Source organism: Hemiscyllium ocellatum, chromosome 7, assembly GCF_020745735.1.
Source record: "Hemiscyllium ocellatum isolate sHemOce1 chromosome 7, sHemOce1.pat.X.cur, whole genome shotgun sequence".
NCBI classification, from domain to species: Eukaryota; Metazoa; Chordata; class Chondrichthyes; order Orectolobiformes; family Hemiscylliidae; genus Hemiscyllium; species Hemiscyllium ocellatum.
Genome location: NC_083407.1, coordinates 69,511,684 through 69,533,641, shown reverse-complemented (window position 1 = coordinate 69,533,641; position 21,958 = coordinate 69,511,684). Strand labels below are relative to the sequence as shown.

Sequence of the window (21,958 nt, the reverse complement as noted above, 5' to 3'; positions counted from 1 at the left end):
ACTGGAGAATGAGGGAACATGTTTCACATGTTCATTTAAGAATGGGGAAATATTATCCAAATATTAAACAGAGTAAGCAATCCAAGCCTCTTCAACTTCTCACATTTCAGATGCTTTAAGCAAGATATGACAGCAAGTTTAGGTTATGAATATCATTGACACCAACCAGAAGTGTACATGCACAAATGTACCAGAGTCTCATACAAACCTTTCACTGCCTGGAATTAATGCTCTATCCTATAGGCTAGACATTCAAAATCAAAACATACCGTCAATTATTTCTATGAATCATATACCAATAATACCAGATTTTGTTTAAATGGTTTCCTGTAGTCTACAGCTGTTGAGTTTTAATACCATTTTTCTACCTAATAAAATGAAACTGCCTCCATTTGATGTAATTTTCCATTCAGTATCTCATTTCCTCAATCAACCTCAATGCCTTTTGTGTTTAGTTTATCTGAGCACTAATATTCAAAATATTATCTTCCATGAGTTGGTAACATTTGTAAAAATTATAGTTTTCTTTGTTAGCAGTTCCAAGTTATTCATATTATACACAAGTATAGCAAACAATAATATTGATCATAAAGCAATAACATTGTTTAATCACATTTGTACAATTGATTTTAAATACTTGTGAAACCGGTCTTGAATTTGAGCAATAACAATTAGTAGACTTTTAAAGACCAGTCTCATAAGAGCCTCTGAGCATTATAGAATCCTGATCAAATTAAGTTCCTTATCCATTTCCGACTCCGAAAAAAAAAATTGCTCATTGAATTCATTGTCATGTTGATTAAGGTCCATTCACAATTTAGCTGATATTTCTTGACTTTAAACATACAGAAACATTGAAGATAGCAGCAGGCATTTGATCCTTCAAGCCTGCTCCATCATTCATTATGCTCATGGCTGATCATCAAGCTCAATACCTGCCCCCCCCCCAATATCCCTTGATCTGTTTAGTCCCCGGAACTATGTCTATCTCCATCTTGAAAAAATGCTTTGGCTTCAACCACTGTGCGGTAGTGAATTCCACAGGCTCACCATGCTTTGGGTGAAGAAACTTTTCATTTCAGTTCTTTAGTGCTTATCTTTAAACTATGACCCCTGGATCTGGACTCCAACACCCTTCCTGCATCTAACATGTTAGAATTTTATAGGTTTTTAAGAGAACACCCTTATTCTTCTGAACTCGAGTGAATACAATCCTAACTGGCTCAATCTCTCCTCATACATCGGTCCTACCAGCCCAGGAATTAATTTAGTAAATCTTTGCTGCTCTCCCTCTGCAGCAAGAGCTTCTGTATAATTACAGAAGGACATTCTTGTTCCGGTACTCATTTATTTTATGAATTTTCAATCCATCACAGAAGCTTGGTTGATATTCACACCTTTCAAATTTGTGAATTAATTGCTGATATAGTATATAAAAAGCTAAAATTTAAATATGCTATAAGCCAGGCCTGTTATCTCTTTGAAGATCTCCCCATTAGGAAAGACCTTGTTGACAATGTCATGTCATCTTGTTTGTATTATATACATGCAGATTTCTATCTGGGTGGATTTAAATATTAATGTACATCAGATGTCAGGCTCACTGGTTTATTGGCTAGAATTGTATATCAATACCCATGTTCATTTTAAACTGTGCGGCTGTCCAAGCTTCTGCACACTGATTGATGTTAAGAGTATTGACTATCAGTTCCGGACATCACTGCTACACATGGACCTTGGAGGCCCGCACAGCTGGCAGGAGAATAGAGAGAAGCTGAGTAATGCAGCACAGAATGAGGCCACTCAGACTACTGAGACAGTGCCAAATCCCTTAAGATGCACCCCCATATCGTGATAATTTATTCTCATTTAAATATTTACCCATTCCTTAGTGAAGGTAACTTTTGAGTCTGTATCCACCACATTATCAAGCACTGCATCCCGAATCCTAACTGTTCACTACAGAAAGAAGATATTTTTTCATATCAGCTCTGCTTCTTTTGCCTATCATTTTAAACCTGGAAACATTTTTCTTTATTTATTTTATTTAATTCATTCATACATAACCTTAAATATCTATCAAATCTTCTCTTGGCTTTCTCTGCTCCTAGGAGATCGAGTGGACATTATGCAGACTATAGATCTAAAACCAATTCTTCATTCTTGGACCCATTCTAGTAAGTACCTTCTGCAGGCTCTCTAAACGTGATGGATATTTATTTTTGCGCTCCCCTATTGCGGACAGTGAAGAAGGTTATCTAAGATTACAAAGAGCTCTTAATTAATTGGATCAATAGGCTGAGGAGGGGGGGTTGGAGCTTAATTTGGATAAGTGTGAAATATTGCATATTGGTGCAACAAACAAGGGCCAGACTTTTACAATTAATAGTAGAGTGTTCATAATGTTGCAGAACAGAAAGGTCTAGGGGTTCAGATACATTATTCTTTGAAATTTGCATCACATGTAGACAGGGTAGTTAAGACAACGTTTAGCATGCTTGTCTTGATTGCTCAGACCTTTCAGTATAGGGGTTGGGATGTCATGTTGAAGTTGTACAGGGCATTGGTGTGGCCTCTTCTGGAGTACTGTTCACTGTTCCGATTGCCCTGCTATTGGGAAGGATATTATTAAATTGAAGAGGATTCTGAAAAGATTTACCAGGCTATTGCCTGAAATGGAAGGTGCGAGTTATAAAGACAGGCTGGAACTTTTTTCATTGGAGTGGAGGATGTTGAGGGGTGACCTTATAGAGGTTTATAAATCATGAGAGGTACAGATAGGGTGAATAGCGAGGAATATGTCTCGTCAGTGGATGAGTTCAAAACTAGGGGGTATATTTTAAGTGACAGGATATGAGAGGGCAACCTTTTCTGTTTTATACAGAGTGGTTTATGTGTAGAATGAACTGTCAGAGGAAGTGGTGGTTTCAGATAGTTACAACAGATAAAAGACATTTGGGTAAGTACATGAATCGGAAAGGTTTGGAGGGATATGAACCAAATGCAGGCATGTGGGAATGGTTCGATTTGGGAACATGGTCAGTGTGGACTAATTGTTCCCATGCCATATGACTATGACTCTCTAATCCTAAGAGCCAAAGTTAGTATATTTAAATAAAGATTGCCTATAAATGTATTGTGCTCAGTACTGAGCAATGAACCTTTGCAAATTTGAACTCTCTGGTCTGTGCTGTGGGCTGGTCTTGGCTGGTGGGGAAATGTAAATAAGTTATAGAAGGGGGCTGACCAATGATAAGACAGACTCCAGGCATCACTATCTACTCAGTCTCAATTCGCAATGAGAGAGAAGCCACTTGCATAAAGCATCGGAAGTGAAGAGAACATTATTGTACAGTTCAAATCTGAGAAAGGAAGGAGAAAAGCAAATGAGAAATTGTAATCACCTCCATGATGGTGAGAAAGACTTCCTCCATTTTCAAGTATCTCTTCTCTGGCTGAAGCCTAATTTCATAAAAACAAATCAAAATTAGCAGGTAAATACATTCATCAACACATACCTCAAGTTCAAACATTTTTGATTGTGTGTAGAATGAAGCTATTAAAATGCTATCCAGAAAGCTTTTCCTGCACAATTTAGTATCAGCTTTAACCATAAATTATACTTCTACTCTTTTCTATTAATACTTGGGCATTTTCAGAAGTTTCAAAACATATTTAGATTCCGAACAAAAATCAGGGATCAGCCATATAAAGGGAGATAGTGAGAGAAGGGATCAGTTTGAGGCTGATAATTGGGAAAAGAGGCAGGTCAAATAGTCAGGGCAGACACGACCAAAGCAGAGAACAAGGTAGGACTAATAAATTAAACTGCATTTATTTCAATGCTAGAGGCCACTAGGGAAGGCAGATGAACTCAGGGCATGGTTGGGGACATGGGACTGGGAGATCATAGCAATTACAGAGATGTTCAGAAATGGATAGGACTGGCAGTTTAATGTTCCAGAATACAAATACTATAAGGAGGATAGAAAGGGGGACAAGAGAGATTAGGCAGTGCATTTTTCATTAGGGATAATGTAACAGCTGCATGTGGAGGAAAATCCTGGGAAAATGTCCAGGGATGTTATTTGGGAGAAACTGACACAAAAGATTGGGATGATCACCTTATTGTGATTGTACTGTAGCCACCACAATAGTCAGAGCCAAATCGAGAAAAAATATTGTAAGATCTCAGTTATCTGTAAGCAAAATAGGATGGTTATAGTAGTTGATTTTAACTTTCCAAACACAGAATGGGACTACCATAGTGTTCAGGGCTTGAATGGAGAGAAATTTGTTATGTGTGTACAAGAAAATTGTGATTCAGTATGTGGATGTACTTACGACAGAAGGTGCCAAACTTGACCTAACTTGGGAAATAAGGCAGGGCAGGTGACTGAGGTGATGGTGGAGGAGCACTCTAGGGACAGTGTCCATAGTTTTAAAATAGCAATGGAAAAGCATAGACCGGACCGAAAAGTTAAAGTTCTAAACTGGAAGGAGGTGAACTTTGATGATTTTGGGCAAGCAAAAAACTGATTGGGGGAGGATATATGCAGAGACAGCTGGAAAATGGGATGCCTTCAAAAATAAGATAACGAGAGTCCAGAGGCAATATCTTCCTGTTAGGATGAAAGACAAGGCTGGAGGATGTAGGGAACGCTACATGACCAGAGAAATTTAGATTTTGGTTACAAATAAAAAGGAAGCATATGGCAAGTACCAACAGCAGAGATCGAGTGAATCCTGAGAAGAGTATAAAAGCAGTAGGCGTATGGGAAATCAGGAATGCAAAAAGGGACATGAGATCACTTTTGAAAATAGGTTAAGGACCTATTTTCCTTAGGTCCTTATGACAAATACAATGACAAAAGGTTGACTCTGGACAGAATAAGGCTCCTTAAAGATCAGCAATGGATGGAACAGCAAGAGATGAGGGAGGTACTAAACAAATATTTTGCATCAGTGTTTACTGTGGAGAAGGTATGGAAGACAGAGAATGTGGGGAAATAAATAGCGACATCTTGAAAATGTCCATATTACAGAGGTGGCGGTGCTGGACATCTCAAAATGCGTAAAGGTGGATAAATCCGTGGGATTTGATCAGGTGTAGCCTAGAACTTCGTTGAAAGCTAGGGAAGTGATTGCTGAGATATTTGTATCATCGATAGTCATAGGTGAGGTGATGGAAGACTGGAGGTTGCCAGGGAACTATAGACTGGTGAACCTGACATCAGTGTTGGGCAAGTTGCTAGGGGGAATCCTGAGGGACAGGATTTATATGTATTTGGAAAGGCAAAGACTGATAAGGGATAGTCAACATGACTTTGTGCACGGGAAGTCATGTCTCATTAACTTGATCGAGTTTTTTGAAGAAGTAACAAAGAGGATTGATGAGGACAGAGCAATGGATGTAATCTATATGCACTTCAGTAAGGCATTTGACAAGGTTCCTCATGGTATACTCGTTAGTAAGGTAAGATCACAACAAAGAGGGAGAACTAGCTATGTGGATACAGAACTAGCTCAAATATAGAAGACAAGAGGGTAGTGGTGGTGGAGGGTTACTTTTCAGACTGGCAGCCTGTGACCAATGGCGTGCCATAAGGATCAGTGGTGGGTCCACTGCTTTTTGTCATTTATGTAAATTATTTGGAAATGCACATAGGAGGTAGTTCGTAATTTTGCAGATGGCACCAACGTTGGTGGTGTAGTGGACAGCAAAGGAGGTTACTTCAGATTACAATGGGATCTCGATCAGATGAGCCAATGGGCCGAGAATGGCAGATGGAGTTTAATTTAGATAAATATGAGGGCTACATTTTGGAAAGACAAATCAGGGCACTTAATGGTACAGTTCTGGGAAGTGTTGCTGAACAAACAGGCCTTAGAGTACAGGTTCATAGTTCCTTGAAAGTAGGGTTGCAGATAGATCGGATAGTGAACTCAGCTTTGGTTTGCTTGCCTTTATTGATCAGTGCATTACGTAAACAAAGAACAAAGTACATTATAGTGCAGGAACAGGCCCTTCGGCCCTCCAAACTTGCACCAATCTATATTATTTATCTAAATCTGCCATTTATTTTCTAAGGATCTGTATTCTTTTGCTCCCCGCCCATTCATGTATCTGTCTAGATCCGTCTTACATGATGCTGTAGTTCCCACCCCTACCACCTCCGCTGGCAATACATCCCAGGCACGCACCACTCTCTGCGTAAAAAAAACTTGCCACATATATCGCCCCTAAAGTTTTCCCCTTTCACTTTGAACTCCTGACCCCTAGTAATTGAAATAATATTGGAGTTGGGAGGTTATGTTGTGGCTGTACAGGACATTGGTGAGCCCAGTATTGGAATAGTTTGTGCAATTCTGGTCTCCTTGCTCGAGAAAGGATGTCGTGAAATTTGAAAAGGTTCAGAAAAGAATTACAAGCACGTTGTCAGGGTTGGAGAGTTTGAGCTACAGGGAGAGGCTGACTAGACTGGCGTTATTTTCCCTGGAGCATCAGGGGTTGACAAAATCATGAGGGGCCTGGATAAAGGTAAACAGAAAAGGTTTTTTTCCCCTAGGGTAGGGGAGTCAAGAGATAGGAGGGCATAGGTTTAAGGTGAGAGGGGAAAGATTTAAAAAGGGACTTAAGGGGCAAATGCTTCACGCAGAGGATGGTAAATACATAGAACAAGCTGCCAGAGGCAGCGGTGGAGGCTGGTACAGGAAGGGCTGAGGGGGATATGGGCCAAGTGCTGGCAAATGAGATTAGATTTATTTAGGGTATCTAGTCAGCATGGGGGAGTTGGACCGAAAGGTCTGTTTGTGCACTCTATATCTCTTTGACTCTAATGTTCTTTGAAACAACAAAGGGAAAGATTGAAAGGTTCTTAAAATTGCTTCTTTAATGTCAGACAAACATTTAATAAAGCAGAATAAACTTATTCCATGCTTAAGTTTTTTTAAAGCTTAAGTTTCCTCGCAATCCTTTACTGTAGCCTGCACCAGATAGATTTGTGTAGTGAGGTGTAGCGCTGACCACCTAATGATGCACACATTGAAGATTTCAGATTTCAAACATGGTGTCAGTGAGGCAAAAAACTTCAGGCAAGGATTCCTCCATTGGGAGAAAGAAAAACTGTTATTGAACCTTTCAGCTAAAAACAAAGTCGGAAATCAAAAAGAACAAAAACTCCAGAATTGCACATAAGGTATATCACCAGAGAGCAAAAAAAAGACAGGTCTTCTTTATTCTAAATATTCTCTTACAGAAGTAAATGTCAAGACATAAGAAGCTGATGGTCCAGCATTTTCTGCTTTCAGTGGGGTGGAACACTATTATTATGAAATCCATGAGTTCATCACTTTACTCCGAAAAAACAATAATTTGCAAAAGGGATCCTTTTGCAACTGTTGCAAAGCAAGTTTGTGCCCAAAAGGGAATGAACATGGCAGCAAACATTCCTTTTAAAATTTCTTTAACTTAAGCTACAATATCATTGATGCAAGCCAAAGCAAGACCTCTTCGCCATTTTCATTGTTATACGGAGCAGAATATATTCTAAATATAGACTATAATTCAGCAGAGGTTTTTAAAACATTAACTTTGACAGGATGCAACTGATTAGAGTTTCAATATTGTTGAAGAACTTTTAGTGTAATAAACATGACAAACAGAATGGCAAACAAAAGACAAAAAGAATGCCAAATTCCAAACAATAATAACAATTTAAGCCACAGGACAAAGGGGGTGTTTGATTTGTTAGCAAGACAGTCCTGATTGGCCAAGTCATTGCCATGGAGAATGCAGCAAGGAATAACAGGCTCCTAAAGGCCCCAGTATAATTCAAAAAATATGGTTTGAACGTATTCATGCTGCTTACAGTGAATGGGTCGTGCAAAATGAACATAGATCATTTCTAACAAGTGTAAACATTAGTTTATATTTTGCTGGTAAGCACAGCTCAGAGTTCCCAAAACAGGGCTTTGGCACTGTAAGCTCAGAGGCCATAATGACAGATGTGATGGCAGAGATTCTATTGGCAAAGTCTTGAGATTAGCCCTGAGTTCCTATGTTATGGGTGACCCTTTTTTTTTAAACCCCTCCAGCTTATTATAAAGGGGTGGAAACCAGCTTCACACTAGCAATCTGAGTGTCTGCTGACAGCATGCTAATTCTTTCGCTTCACCGTTCACCGGGAAAGAACGAGAGTACACCTTCATAGAGAGATGCTACAGGTAACAGGCTCAGATCATCACAGCATTATAGGCCCACTTTGCTTTTCTGAATTTATGTTCAACAGACTTTGAGGTTAGCAATATGCACCAATTTTCAATTTTACCAACACCATATATACCCAGATGGACGGTATAGTCATGTGAATCTCTCCAATTCCAGTACTAGCTAGCATGTGCAATGAATTTCAGAAAAAAAAATTAATGGAAGGCATTCTAACCTCCTATATTCCATAAATTTCTCATGCATAGATGACATGTTCAGGATCTTTGAATCTACAGCTACATGCAAAAATTTCTTTACTCAGTTCAGCACCCTTCATGGAGAAAGTGAGGTCTGCAGATGCTGGAGATCAGAGCTGAAAATGTGTTGCTGGATGAAAGGCTTATGCCCGAAACGTCGAATTTCCTGTTCCTTGGATGCTGCCTGACCTGCCGTGCTTTTCCAGCAACGCATTTTCAGCTCAGCACCCTTCATCCCTCACTCAAACTGATTTTGGAGATGGAGCAATCTAACTCACTCCTTTTCCTTTACATAGTTGTTGAGATCATTCACAACTATTAACCATGGTAATTACCTGTCAATATGCATGTTGGGATTTGTATAACTCCATGCACTATAGGATTGGTCTCATCTTGTAAATAGACCCCTTGCCATTTACACACATAGGAAGTAAAAGCATCCAAGCTATGATAGTACAGTGTGCATCATTTAAACTTACAAGCAGATCACCAGCCACAACATTGTGACATGTAAATTGCTTGGTCTGCATCAATTTACTCCAGATAAGGCAAGCAACTCAAAAACCTCTAACAGTTTAAGCAAGCTACTTAAATGGTGCTACTGTGCAATGGCTGTGCAAACGGTATTTTCCACTAACAGGATGTCATAGTCTGTCCAAAAATAAATGCCTACCACATAATTAAGGAATGCATGGCAATGAAATTCATTCACGCAAATAACAACTATTTAGGTTATATACCCAAATGACTGGCTGCTCAAGTCAAGCAGTATGTTCCCTGTGGGTGTTTGCAATAGATATACTCAAGCAGTCAGTGTTTGCAAAAGATTAAAAGAAGGCCACACAATTAGGTATGGTTCTGTAATGTAGCAAGATTGGCTGAACAATTCTTCTGAGTGTGTTCATAGCTATAACAACTTCTGATTAAGCAAGTTCATAACTTAGTTAATTTAGGATTGCTAGAACCAACAAACGCTCAGACACATTGACCCATTCTTAGCAAACAAGAATATGTTCAAGTCTTGATTCTTTTTCTGAAAAACACAGAAGCTTGGAGAGCCAATAGCTTTCCACTGCTTTTTCGATGGCAATAACTCATCTAGAGATGACTTGCCAGATCATCAGCACACTTTTTCTTCTGCAGTATAAATTCTTGTGGCTCCTTGATATTTGGAATTCTATTGCTTACAAATGCAAGGCAAAAAACTTCTGCAAATATCTATTTTCAGCAATATTCAAGTCTTGTACTCCCAGGCAACTGTTTGTTTACTGGAATTTATTTCCTTCAGCAGAGTTCATTTCAAACAGGACAGCAGAACATTTCAATTGTTCAACTGTAACTTTGTTTAATATAGGCCAAGATGATGATCAGGGTATACCAACATGATCATTTTCATAATTAGATGATGATCCAACAATAAAACATCATTGTATAGGCATAGCGAACTTCATGGTGTTAGAACCCTTGCTGATTTTTCATTATTTTATTTTATTCTTTGCATCATTTGTGGTTTGGACCCATGAATTGTGAACTGAAAGCTGAATGCGACCTTTGGACTACGAGCTGCAGCTTCCCTACTGCGCCTTGACAGCAGCTGCCCCAAGCTTCAGCGAGTCCCTCAACAGATAGTCCTGGACCTTGGAGTATGCCAGTCTGCAACTCTCAGTCAGGGCTAATTCCCTTCAACTGGAAGACCAGCAAATTTCAGGCAGACCAAAGAGCATCTTTTACCGAGTTGATGATCCTCCAGGTACCGTCAATGTTCATCTTGCTGTGTGGCACAAGGAACAGACTGTAGAGAATGGTGTCCCATGTTACAGAGCTGCATGGGACAAATCTCGACAAACACCACTGCATTCCTCTCCAGACTTCCTTTGCATAGGCACATTCCAGAAGGTGGTGTGTGACTCTGACTCTGAAAAGTCCTCTCCAAAGCTGCTTCAAGGGCAGCATGCGGTGGCAGGTTCTGGGCATTCACTAAGATTTCTCAGGCAGAACCCTCCTCACTACCAGCCAAGCCATGTCTTGGCGCTTGTTTGAAAGTTCTGGCAATGAGACATTCTGCCAAATGATTTTGACAGTCTGTGCAGGGAACTGCCTGACAGGATCTGCCCTCTCCTTTTCCCCGAAGGGTCTCAAGGACACGACATACTGACCACTTCCTGATGGAACCTTACTATAAAGCAGATGTCAAATATTAACTGGGACCTCATGGTCAGTCTGGCTGGGGAAGGAGGACTGTGCCTGTAAAATGTTACAGGATGGAGATTTAATTGCTCTCTGGTTATCCTCTCTATCAACTTCTTGAAAAGTTGAAGAACAGAATCTTAGTTATGAGAATTAAATGAATAGTTATCAGAGCCCACCAAGAGATATTTGCATGCATCAGGTCATCAGAACGCCATATGCTAGTGATCATGGACACTCTACTGGCCAGTTATCTCATGATTTTTCCATTTGACCTATCCCTTAGCTGTGATTGTTTGTCTGTCTGTCTTTGAGAGAATAGGGACTAGAATTAAAGAGATTGGGTTGGAATTTTAGACATTAATTAGATTACTTTGTTGTTCATCTTTGTACCAATGAAGTAACTGTCTTAATAATGAATTAAGTCTTTTGTTTCAGCTTTAAACCTAGTATCTAGTATTGATTATTTACAAAGTTTGATATCAGTTATTCAAAGTGTTTGGTCGGGAGCCACTGGGATTACTTTTGAGAGTCAATGAGTATTTTAATTTTACTGTGTTGGAAATACATGGACAGGGAGGCAGATTTGTCTTAGCTGTGTGTCTCCTTGCCCTAACAGTAGCTTACATAACTAACCATGCATTTAGGTCATCAGGTGTTTTGGAAACTTCATTGAAAAGACATGGATCAATTGCACAAAATAGCAACCAATCACCATATTACTTTTTTTGGCAAATTTGTCAAACTTTACCATTATCTCAAATTATGTTCAAAGGAAAGTTTAAGCTTTACATTACACTTAACTTGAAAACAAAATTCACAATAAGAACAGGAAGAGACCAAGGATACTTGAATAAAATTACCTCAATTTGCTCAAACACAGAAATTGGGTCACTTATACCCCGATAATTAAAAGCAAAGTAGAAATAGACACAGGCTCCAGCATCGTAAGTTTGCGTAACTCTGGAAGAGAAAGAAAAAGTACAGCTTTGAGAATTACACAACTAAATTGTTCAATGACCAATTATTGCATTGTTCGTACATTTAATATATTTTAGTACAATTGCACTGATTGAAACATATGGTCTAGATTTCAGCCTAAAGCGCGATTCTGTGCAAGATGTGCCACTGAGGTGAAACCCAAAACAATGAGTTTATAAATAACTGCTGAATTTATTTTTCTATGGAGTTCTCATCAAAGCCAGTTAAAATGACAGGTTGCAGGCCTTTCAGATAGGTAGCCTGTATCACATGGTCAAAACGCGGGAGTAAATTTGACCTTTAAAGAAAGTTGGTTGTGCTGGTGGGTAGTTGGGGGCTTGTTTACAAGAGATAGGGGCAGCAGAGAGAGTCATCCACGTAAGCCAGGGAGGCCTGATTATGGGGAGTAGGTTGTATGTAATTAGATGGGGTGTAGGGATTGCAAGGACAGTGAGAGTAGAAAAGAATAAACAGACCAAGATAAACTGGAATTGAAGGTGAGAGGGTAGCATTTTGGAGTTCCTTTTTGCCCAAAAGCAGTGCTTAAAGGCATTAATCTCATGGATTGTGTCCTTCTTGCTGCTTATAGGACACTGAGTTTCCAGAGGAATAGGCCTACAATTGAAAGTGAAGACATGCTGCATCATTATAATAGTTAATGACTAAGCCACTATCATAGTTGACTTGATCACCTATTCCTTGTCCCATTTCAGATAAAAATCAGGTTTGAACTGGTTGAGTTCCTGTTCTGGATTTTTCTGTATTCAAACCAGAGAATGTTAATCATTTGTTTTTTTGAGAGTTTGGATCAAAGTATGCACGCAGTGCACCAAGTAGATGGTATACACTACTATGTGTTGCTGGTGAAAGCAGTGAATGTTTAAGGTGAAAATGGGGAGCCAATCAAGCAAGCTGCTTTGTCATGAATAAAGATGAGCTTCTGGGAGTGTTGTTGGAACTGTACTCATCCAGAAAAGACAAGTGTTTGCCATCACATTCCTGGCTTGTTTTTGTTAATGTGGACAGTCATTGGGATATTATTCACTGCTGAGTTCCTAGCATCTGACTTGCTCTTGTAGTCATAGTATTCACATGGCTATTCCAGTTCAGTTTCAGGTTAATTGTTACCTCCAGGATGTTCACAGCAGGGGATTCATCAATGTTTTGCCATTCAATGTGAAGGAGTGATGGCTAGATACCCCCTTGTTTATCTTTATCTGTGTATTCTTTCCCACTCTCTCACCGTCCTTGCAATCCCTACACCCCATCTAACTACATACAAACTACTCCCCATAATCAGGCCTCCCTAGCTTACAATGGATGACCCTCTTTGCTGGCCCTAACTCTTGTAAACAATCCCTCCAACACCACCACCACCACCACTAACCGACCAGCGCCAACACTCTTTATCAGTGTTTTGCCATCCAATGTAAGGCATGATGGCTAAATTCCCTCTTGTTTGGGTTGGCCATTGCCTGACATGTGTTCAGCACTAATGTTATTTGCCACATTTATCAGTCCAAAACTGGATATTGCCCAGGTCTTGCTTCATGGATTATTTCAATATCTGGGGAATCGTGATTAGTGCTGAACTTTGCACAATCACCACCAAGCATCCTGAATTCTGACCTAATAAGGGAAAAGAGGTCTTGATGAAACAGCTAAAGATGGTCGCTCAGACAAACTCCTTCAATGATATCACAGGTCTGAGACAATTGACATTCAACAACCACATCCATCTTCCTTTTATGCTAGCTGTGATCCAAACTATAGGATGGCATCTTCCACCACTCAATTCCCACTGATTCCAGCTTTGCAGGAACTTCTTTACACTATGCTCATTCAACTGCTGCCCTGATATCAAGGGCAGATACTCTCAGCTCTGGAGTTCAATTCGTCTGCCCATATATGGACCAATGCTATAATGAAGGAACGAACCGAGTGGCCCTAGTGGAACTTAAATGGAGCAGATTATTGCTGAAGAAGTGCCACTTGATAGTACTGTCTACGACTATTTCCATCATTTTGCTGATGATCAAGAGTGGACTGTTCAGTCAGTAATTGGCTGGATTGAATTTTTCCTGCTTTTATAGACAGGAATTGAATTTTCCGTTTTTATAGAATTGGCTAATTTTCCACACTGCTTGTATTGGAACAGTTTGGCTTGTGAAAAACTAGTTCTGGGATACACATTTTTAGTATACTACTCATTTCTACTTGTCTCATCTTACTGATACTCTTGGAATGGAGTTAGTGTTTTTATAAGTACTGCAGTAAGGCTGCATTAACCTTACAACATAGTATTATAAAGTTAAAGTACATCATTACAGCCTTCAGAGAAATCTAAATCCAGTCCAAGATGTGCTTTCCCTAGTCACCTATGGAAGTAGCAGGAATAAAAAGAAAACTAACAGCCACCCTAGAGATGCAAGTAGCTGTTTTGTTCTGTTCAAAGATGTGCAGAACACTCAACTTGTTCACTGCAGGTCAACAATGCTGTTTCCTACTCGGAATAGGACTCCGCAGACATCTGGAGACACCAGAACTAAAGAATGGAATTTAAAAATACAGGTCTCCCTTTTAAAAGATCCCTGAAGTTTGGTTATTCTGTGTAAATCTCACCTCCAGAAAATACCGGATGGTGGGTAATAGATTTTTTTTTCAAGGCAGAGTCACATAGATCTTTGATTGACGTGGAAGTCTGGGGTTATGGTGGGGTGGAGGTGGCAAGTGGGCAAATGGAGCTGAGACCACCATTAGGTGGACATTTTATCAAATAGAACAGACTTGATGGACTAGTAGCCTACTTCTCCTGTGTTCTGACAGCAAGTCTGAGGGCTCCTTACAACTGAACTGTGAATTAAAGATACTTTGATTGCTTCCTTACTTATTGAATAACTTAAAAATAAATATATCCAAGAAAATGTTTATTGCAAAAACAGCTTCTCAACTCAAGATGAAAAATAAACTGTTCTGAACTAAATCTACAAATGTCTGTTCAGAACTAGGCTAAAAAAAATTTGAAACACAGTCTCTCCTTCTTTGTCATCAACACTTGCAGAGATATCTTGACTAATCGCACAAATAAGTGCTTGGGAAGCAAGTTATCAAGGATTAATAATCACATTTCAACATATATGGTTTTGCAAGGTCAATTGCAAAAGTATTGACTAGCAAGCTATTCTCAGGTAAAAATACAAAACATTCACACAGCCAACAGGTAAAGTAATTCTTCCTATATGTCCTAAATATGAAAAATTACAAGAACTGACAATTTTGTGAACAACATTTTAAGAATTACTTACCTGCATGTAGCGAGAGGAGGAAATTGAACACCTCTTTCTTTACATTCTCTTACTAGTTTCTCTTTCACATTTCTGCAGAGATCAATCACCCTAAAAAACATTCAGAATAGACTGATAGGCCTATTTTTAGTTGGAAATAGTTTGCCTGCTAAAAACAGATGCTTATACAAGGGTATTTAAAAATTGATTTCAGAACCAATTTTCTGAAACGCAAAGAATAAAAGTACCAGCAATGAACAATTTTTAAAAATGAAAATAATGAAACATGTACATTCATTTTATATTCAAGTAATTCAGCAGCATATTTTACATCCATGAATTATATTTTGATCATTGTTGACAATCTACATGTTTGTACAATGCTGAATAATTAAGATTACTAGTTGATGCCTTGTATATAGAGGGACTGAAGATTGAGGTCTTGTTGGGTGAAACAGTAGTGAATAATTGGATGAGGGCAAGCAAACTTGAATAAATTCACATTTTAAAACCATACATCTTTTGTTTCTTTGAATTTATATTTGGATTAGCTAGAAACGTTGCAATTTCAAGAGAAAGTGGGATCACAGGAATTTACTGAACTAGCCAAGAAACTTGAAGGCACACCTTACTACTATTGGTAAGGTGTAATTACAGCACAGAAGCTTACTTGGGAACTTTTCAATATAGTTTGGACACAGGAGCCACTTTTATATTCATTCATGGGATGTGACCATTGCTGACAGGGCCATCATTTATTTCTCATCCCTAAATGCCAAGGTAGCAGTTGTCAGTCAAGGGTCTGGAGTCACATGTAGGCCAGACCCGTAAGGATGACAGCTTCCTTCCCCAAAGAAAAGCTCTTTTGTGAGCCAATCAAAAATAATCCCCCCCCGCCATCCACCCCAACAACCACTCATTATTATGATTAGACTCGTAATTCCAAATTTTTAAAATTATTGAATTCAATTCCATGGAGGGATTTGAATCCTGGTACCTAGAATAATACTTGAATCTCCGGATTAATAGTCTAGAAATAATTCCATTAGGTGCCATACCATCACCTCCGTTAAAGGCAGCAAACAAAAATATTTAACGGTACCTTTTGTCATCAGCCTATTGTTATGCATTCAGGGAGGGCACTTGCATAAGTTTTTTAATGCATTTTAGGTGTCGACGACTTTGTATTGCATAAATTTCCACTTTTATTTCACAATGCAACTGTTTTATAAACTGTAAAAATGATTGCCAAGTCCTAACTGAATAAATTCAGCTGATACAAATAGAGATAGCCAATTCAGTTTTAAGGGCACAAATTCTCTTACTAAATTTCAGGAATTCTCCAGATCATGAGGAAGTCTGCCAAATTAGATTGCATCTTTGAAGCCACAGGTGTCAAGATCTACAGTTAATACTGAAAAAATTAAGTCAAATTTAAAGAGAAAGACGGAATGAAGTAATTTTTTTCCCCCCCCTCAGATATCTAGTCAAACTCTTGGCAAGTTCTCCAAATAATCCTGAAGGTCAGTCATAGTTATGTAGACAAATGTGTCAGCTAGTACACACACTGCAAAGCTCCACAAATAACAGCTTTGCATTTAAAAAAAGTGTTACTTTAGGAAAGTAAGAGAGATTGAGAGAACACTCTGCATTCTCTGTAGTGCCACAGGAGCTTTTATGTCCACCTGAGCCAATAATAGTGATGCATATGGAAGACAAGAACCAAAACAATGCAACAATATTTGAATATTTGATGGAACTGTCAGGACACAGTGTACTAAAATTCATAGTAGGTTTTGAACCCAACCACAAGCAAGCATGGTCATAACTAAGTCAGACTAAAAACTTGGAATATTTCCAAATATAGGTCTAAACAAAAACAAAAACAAATGCCTCAACAAATGTACAAAATAAATTATTTTTGATGGGACCAACTGGAACAGACCACACCAGTACTTTAAAGAAAAGCTATTAAGTGGATAACTTGCAATTAGCACCTATATATGTATCGAAGTTTACCAACCTTTGATAATTGAATTTGATAGATGGGCTTGAATATGGTCTTACTTTAGGTCACTGGGAAACTGAACCATTTATACACTTATTGCTCAAAATACTGTAAAGAGCCAATTTTGCAAAAGTGGCTTTCCATTAGTTAAAACATAACCCCAACTCTCACCTCCCTTCCTGGAGAGGAATAAATTATAAATAGCTAGTTTTTAAAAATTAACAACCTTTAAAATTTGCATAAGAATAGCTAACAATTTCCCACACCACAAATGGTTGAGTTAGAAGTGTCATTGTACTGCCAATCATGTATGTTAGGGTTCTTTTGATAGGGATAGGAACATTGCAAACCTATAATTTGTTTAACAATTCACAGTAATTTTACATTTAAAGTTTGTGTTGTGCTGTAATCAATAATAGTGCACAATGGTTGCAGAAGTTGTTCTAATGTCTATTCTTTGAGGGACTCCCTACTAGCAGAATGTCACAGTAACTCAAAATTTGGATTGTGCCCATTCCAGTTTCTATTAGCACTGTCTCTTCTGGGCTGTATACAATATGATGCTGAGGTGCCAGTGTTGGACAAAATCAGAGGTCACACAACACCAGGTTATATTCCAAAAGTGTATTTTACCTAATGACGGAGCAGCACTCAAAGCATGTGATTTCAAATAAACTTGTTGGATTATAATCTGGTGTCACGTGGCTTCTGACTATAACACAAATGAAAAAATATCTGTAGTGTTGCAGGTTTCAAAAATGAACAGTAGCAGAGCTGCACAAGCTAGAAATCACAACTGTAGAGATTATCTATTTAATTTAGTTACAAATACTACAGTGCAGAATAAAAATGCATTTATTAATAATTCTTTACAAAATATTTTTTACCGGTCCCAAGGAGCAGAGGTTTCAAATGACTCTCCGATGATGTAATAATCCATGCCCAAGTCCTAAAAAATATAGAGTACAATGTTCAAAAGGTTATTCCCTACACTAAACAGCCATCTTAAATCTAAAATATAAATTTAAAAATTATTAAAATTTGGCATGCTATTCAATTTGCTACAGTGAGTGAGAAATAAAAATAGTGGCAGCATTCCATCTAGCACAACAATGATTTGCACCACAGTCGCCCAACTTTATGTTACACAGTGCCTGGTTTGACTCAGATACTCCACTTGGATCTTGTTGTAGAGGAAAGCAGATGGCTGAGAAGTTGCATGCTTTGTTGCACCCTGTTTTCTCTGGGCATCTTCTCGAATCAGTTGAGTTTACAGATTTTGCTTGCCTCTTCCAGTCATCTCCATGTAGTAAAAGCAGTTAGCAACCATCTCCCAGTTGTCAGTATCAAGGTCTGCCTTCTTCATATCTTGCTTGCATGCAGATGTTTTGGAGAGTTATGAATGCCCTGAGACCTTGGCCCAGCAGCCAGTTAACTGTTACGCAAGTAACGCTTGAACCTAAACATTTCATGTATGTGAAGGAGTCTGCAACCGGTGTTGATATAAGGATGGCACTGGCACTTTGAATATAAAAAAAACCTAAGAATTGCATCCTCGCTCTAATACTCACAATGGATGACCTGTAACACGGTAACACAGTAACACAGGTGTTGCTGTGTTAAGAATAAGATCCTGAGTGACATCACATGGTCAAATCCAGGTAACGTCCTGATCTCTGATATCATGTGTGTCTGGGGCACCTTGTGGTCTGGTTTGCTTCAAAAGATGGTAGTTAGACAAAAGGCCACGATATCAAAGTTTAAGTAGTCTTTGACTGTTCTCATTTATCTTTTGTAAGCCATGCCTCATAATCCACAATCCACTGTGTAATCAAAATCTCCAAGTAAAGATGTCGAGTAGGGATTCTGCTGATAGTAGTGCCAAGTTTACCCCAGAATCTGTAATGAAGCACAGCACTGGAGCAGAGACACTCAAAATGTTAACTGGCCCTCTGAGTTGAGGAGAAGATAAGAGACGGTTCATTACAGTGAAGCCTATACCGCGCTCACCCATTTCCAATGAATACATTCTTCTGGCAAGGGAAGCATAACAATTTTCTTTCAGTGATTAGCTCTCAGTAAGCATGGTAGCATGTAATAGCAGTGTTTGTTTTTCCATGATCAATATTCCAACCAATAATCCAAACTAAATTTCAGTCTTGGCACTACATAGGACATTCATGTCAACATGAAATAAAATTACTGCTTGTTACACAAATAGAAATTGCCACCCTACCATCCTCAATCATGAATAATTAGCTGCTAGTTACAACAGAAATTTAAACTTTTTCATTTCTTGAATACTAATGATAATTACAGAATTGAGAAGATTTGAATGAAGTTAAAATTAACCTAGGCAGCTAAATATTGCTAGCTAGAAACATTTTAATGCAAAACTGTTAATAATGGCTCTGTGTTGAATGCTTTCATCAGGTTTAGAACTACCAGCTAACTAAATTTTCAATTTTCCCTCAAATTCTTCTTCAAAAGATTTTGTTGTGCAAGATGGAAAATGCATAAAAGTTACTCAATTAGAAATTAAACTGAAAACTTAATACATTCATAAGCAACATACCCGAATATAAGCGATAACAAATGTCAGCATGTAGCCCCGTTGTCCATTATCTTCTCCTGCAGCCAAGCCTCTGTAATTGAAAATATTTAACTTAGCAGAGACAAGGCAATTGCTCACAGAAATCCAAAATGTTATTTACTAGAATGTTTGATAAGTTTACTATCTTAAAAGGGGCCAGTCATCAGCACTCTTTTTGCAAGTCAAAATGTATGCATTGGTTTCTGTTTTTCTGTACTTAACGTCTGTGCACTGACAATACACACTGGAAGACATTTAAAAATGAAAAGATAGGTTGGTTGATGCACAACAATTTACAACAATTTGTGACTGAACAGAATTGGGATTTACAGGAATTCTTTCCTTCTACATATAAAACATTCATACCTAACCCTCATTTTAATATGTTAATTTTAAAATATTTTGTGGAAACTTTCATCATCTACCAAGAATTATTAGTCACTCAAAATGAACTGAAGGACTGAGTGGGCAGCAATCTTACCCATTGCCAGGGAATTAAAAATCACAAATTTGGCTAAGTCAAATAGTTAATTAATTAATAAATAAGAATATTAGCACTGAGAACACAAGGATATTGCCAGGGTTAGACGATTTGAGTTATAGGGAGAGGCTGAATAGGCTGGGACCTTTTTCCCTGGAGCCTCAGAGGCTATGGGGGGATCTTTTTGTGGTCTGTAAAATCATGAGGGGCATAGATAGGGTAAATAGATAAAGTTTTTTCCTTTGTCGGGGGGGGGGGGGGGGGAGAGAGGAGGAAAGAGTGCAGAAATAGAGGCCATACATTTAGGGTGAGAGAGGAAAGAGATAAAAGGAACATAAGGGGCAACCTTTTCACACGGAGGGTTGTTCGTTATGGAATGAACTGCCAGAGGAAGAGGAGGGGGCTAGTACAATTACAAAATTTAAAAGTCATCTGGATGGGTATATGAATAGGTTGGGTTTAGAGGGATACGGACCAAGTGTCGACAAATTGTACTAGATTAGGGTTGGATATCTGGTCAGCATGGACGAGTTGGACCAAAGGATCTGTTTCCATGCTGTACCTCTCCATAACTAAGCTTCTCCTAAGTACAGACTTCATCAAACTAATAAAATTGGTGGAATGAGAGTAAGAAATGTTGTTTGATATGTAAATAGTAAACCTAAACTAAAAGGAACATATTAGGATTAGATGCTATGATACAGTGGAAGCTTGGAGAGTAAAAGTACAGCAGTAATAATAGGGAACTACAGATGTGCACCCAAGAATATAAAGCATGAAGGCTGTGCTGCCAGCCAGGTATCAAGAAGAAGAATATTTTCAATGTGGTTTTGATAGCAACTTGCTAGAAGGGGGGAAAAAATCCACATATAACGTTCCATACAAGTACTTAAGGTATGAATAAAACCCAGAGGGAAAGACTGCAAAGGGAGAACAGGCAAAGGAGAAGGTCAAAAAGTAAGTGTATGACATGAATTTTGTTAGGGGAGAAATGAGTTTTAATTCAGGGGCCCTGGCAACAGCATTGGAAAGAGGGAGCTCTTCTGATAGGATGGATTACATATTCATCTCGCTGGGACCAGTATCCTGGTGAATTAAATAAATCAACAGATAAGCATTAAACTGCATAATGGGGATGGGTAGGGCAGCAATTTTAAATGTACAGGTGAGGGGAGAATACAGAAAATTCAAGAGAAAGAATGAGGCAGTAGTGTAGGTAGTGATAATCAGAATATGACATGGAAAGAAATAATATACAAGGATAAGTGTGCCAGCAAACATAATCAAAGGAGGAGAGAAGGATGAGGACACAGAAATAAAGGATTTTTAACTGACTGCAATAGTATTCATAACAAGATAAATGAAAGCACAACTGGACATATATAAGTTGGATTGATTGTAATTACAGAGCTGTGGTTGCAAGGTCAAAGATTGGGATCTAAACTGTTAAGAAATGCTTGACATGAATGCTTGGAAGAATAGTTAAAATGGATAAGGAGGTGGAGTTGCTCTGACCACAAGGTCCGAGCCATAGTGACAAATTATCTCAGCTTAAGTGAAAATCAGTTTGGGTAAAAAATACAGAATGGCAAAGGAAAGAAAGAACTGGTGGGAGTTAGTCTATAGGCCATCTAAAAGTAGCTACGCTACAGTACATAAATCGGGACATAACTGTGCTGGTTAAAGAAAAAGCACTGGAGTAGATATTATAACATTAATCTTCATTTAGATTGACAAATCAATTCACTGAACATATCCTGAAGAATGAGTTCCTAGAACTACTCAGGACAGTTTCTTAGAACTATACATTGTGGAACAAACATTTTACATCTGGTACAGTGTAATGAAACAAGATTAACTGATGACCTGATAGTAAAGGATCTTCTAGGGAAGAATAATCATAACTTAGCAAATTTCACATTCAGTTGGAGGGAGAGAAACTTGGGTCTGAAACTACT

General features: G+C 38.5%; 1 protein-coding gene across 1 annotated transcript in view; it reads right to left on the bottom strand.

Annotated features, from left to right (window-relative positions):
* agps (alkylglycerone phosphate synthase) overlaps positions 1-21,958 on the bottom strand; it is a 157,064-nt gene that overhangs the window by 13,163 nt on the left and 121,943 nt on the right. Inside the window, exons 15-19 of the mRNA XM_060827329.1 lie at positions 19,502-19,571; positions 17,814-17,875; positions 14,940-15,029; positions 11,517-11,616; positions 3,405-3,462 (exon numbers count right to left, since the gene is read on the bottom strand). Of these exons, the coding sequence (XP_060683312.1) occupies positions 3,405-3,462; positions 11,517-11,616; positions 14,940-15,029; positions 17,814-17,875; positions 19,502-19,571 (380 nt within the window). The remainder of the gene's footprint in view (positions 1-3,404; positions 3,463-11,516; positions 11,617-14,939; positions 15,030-17,813; positions 17,876-19,501; positions 19,572-21,958) is intronic.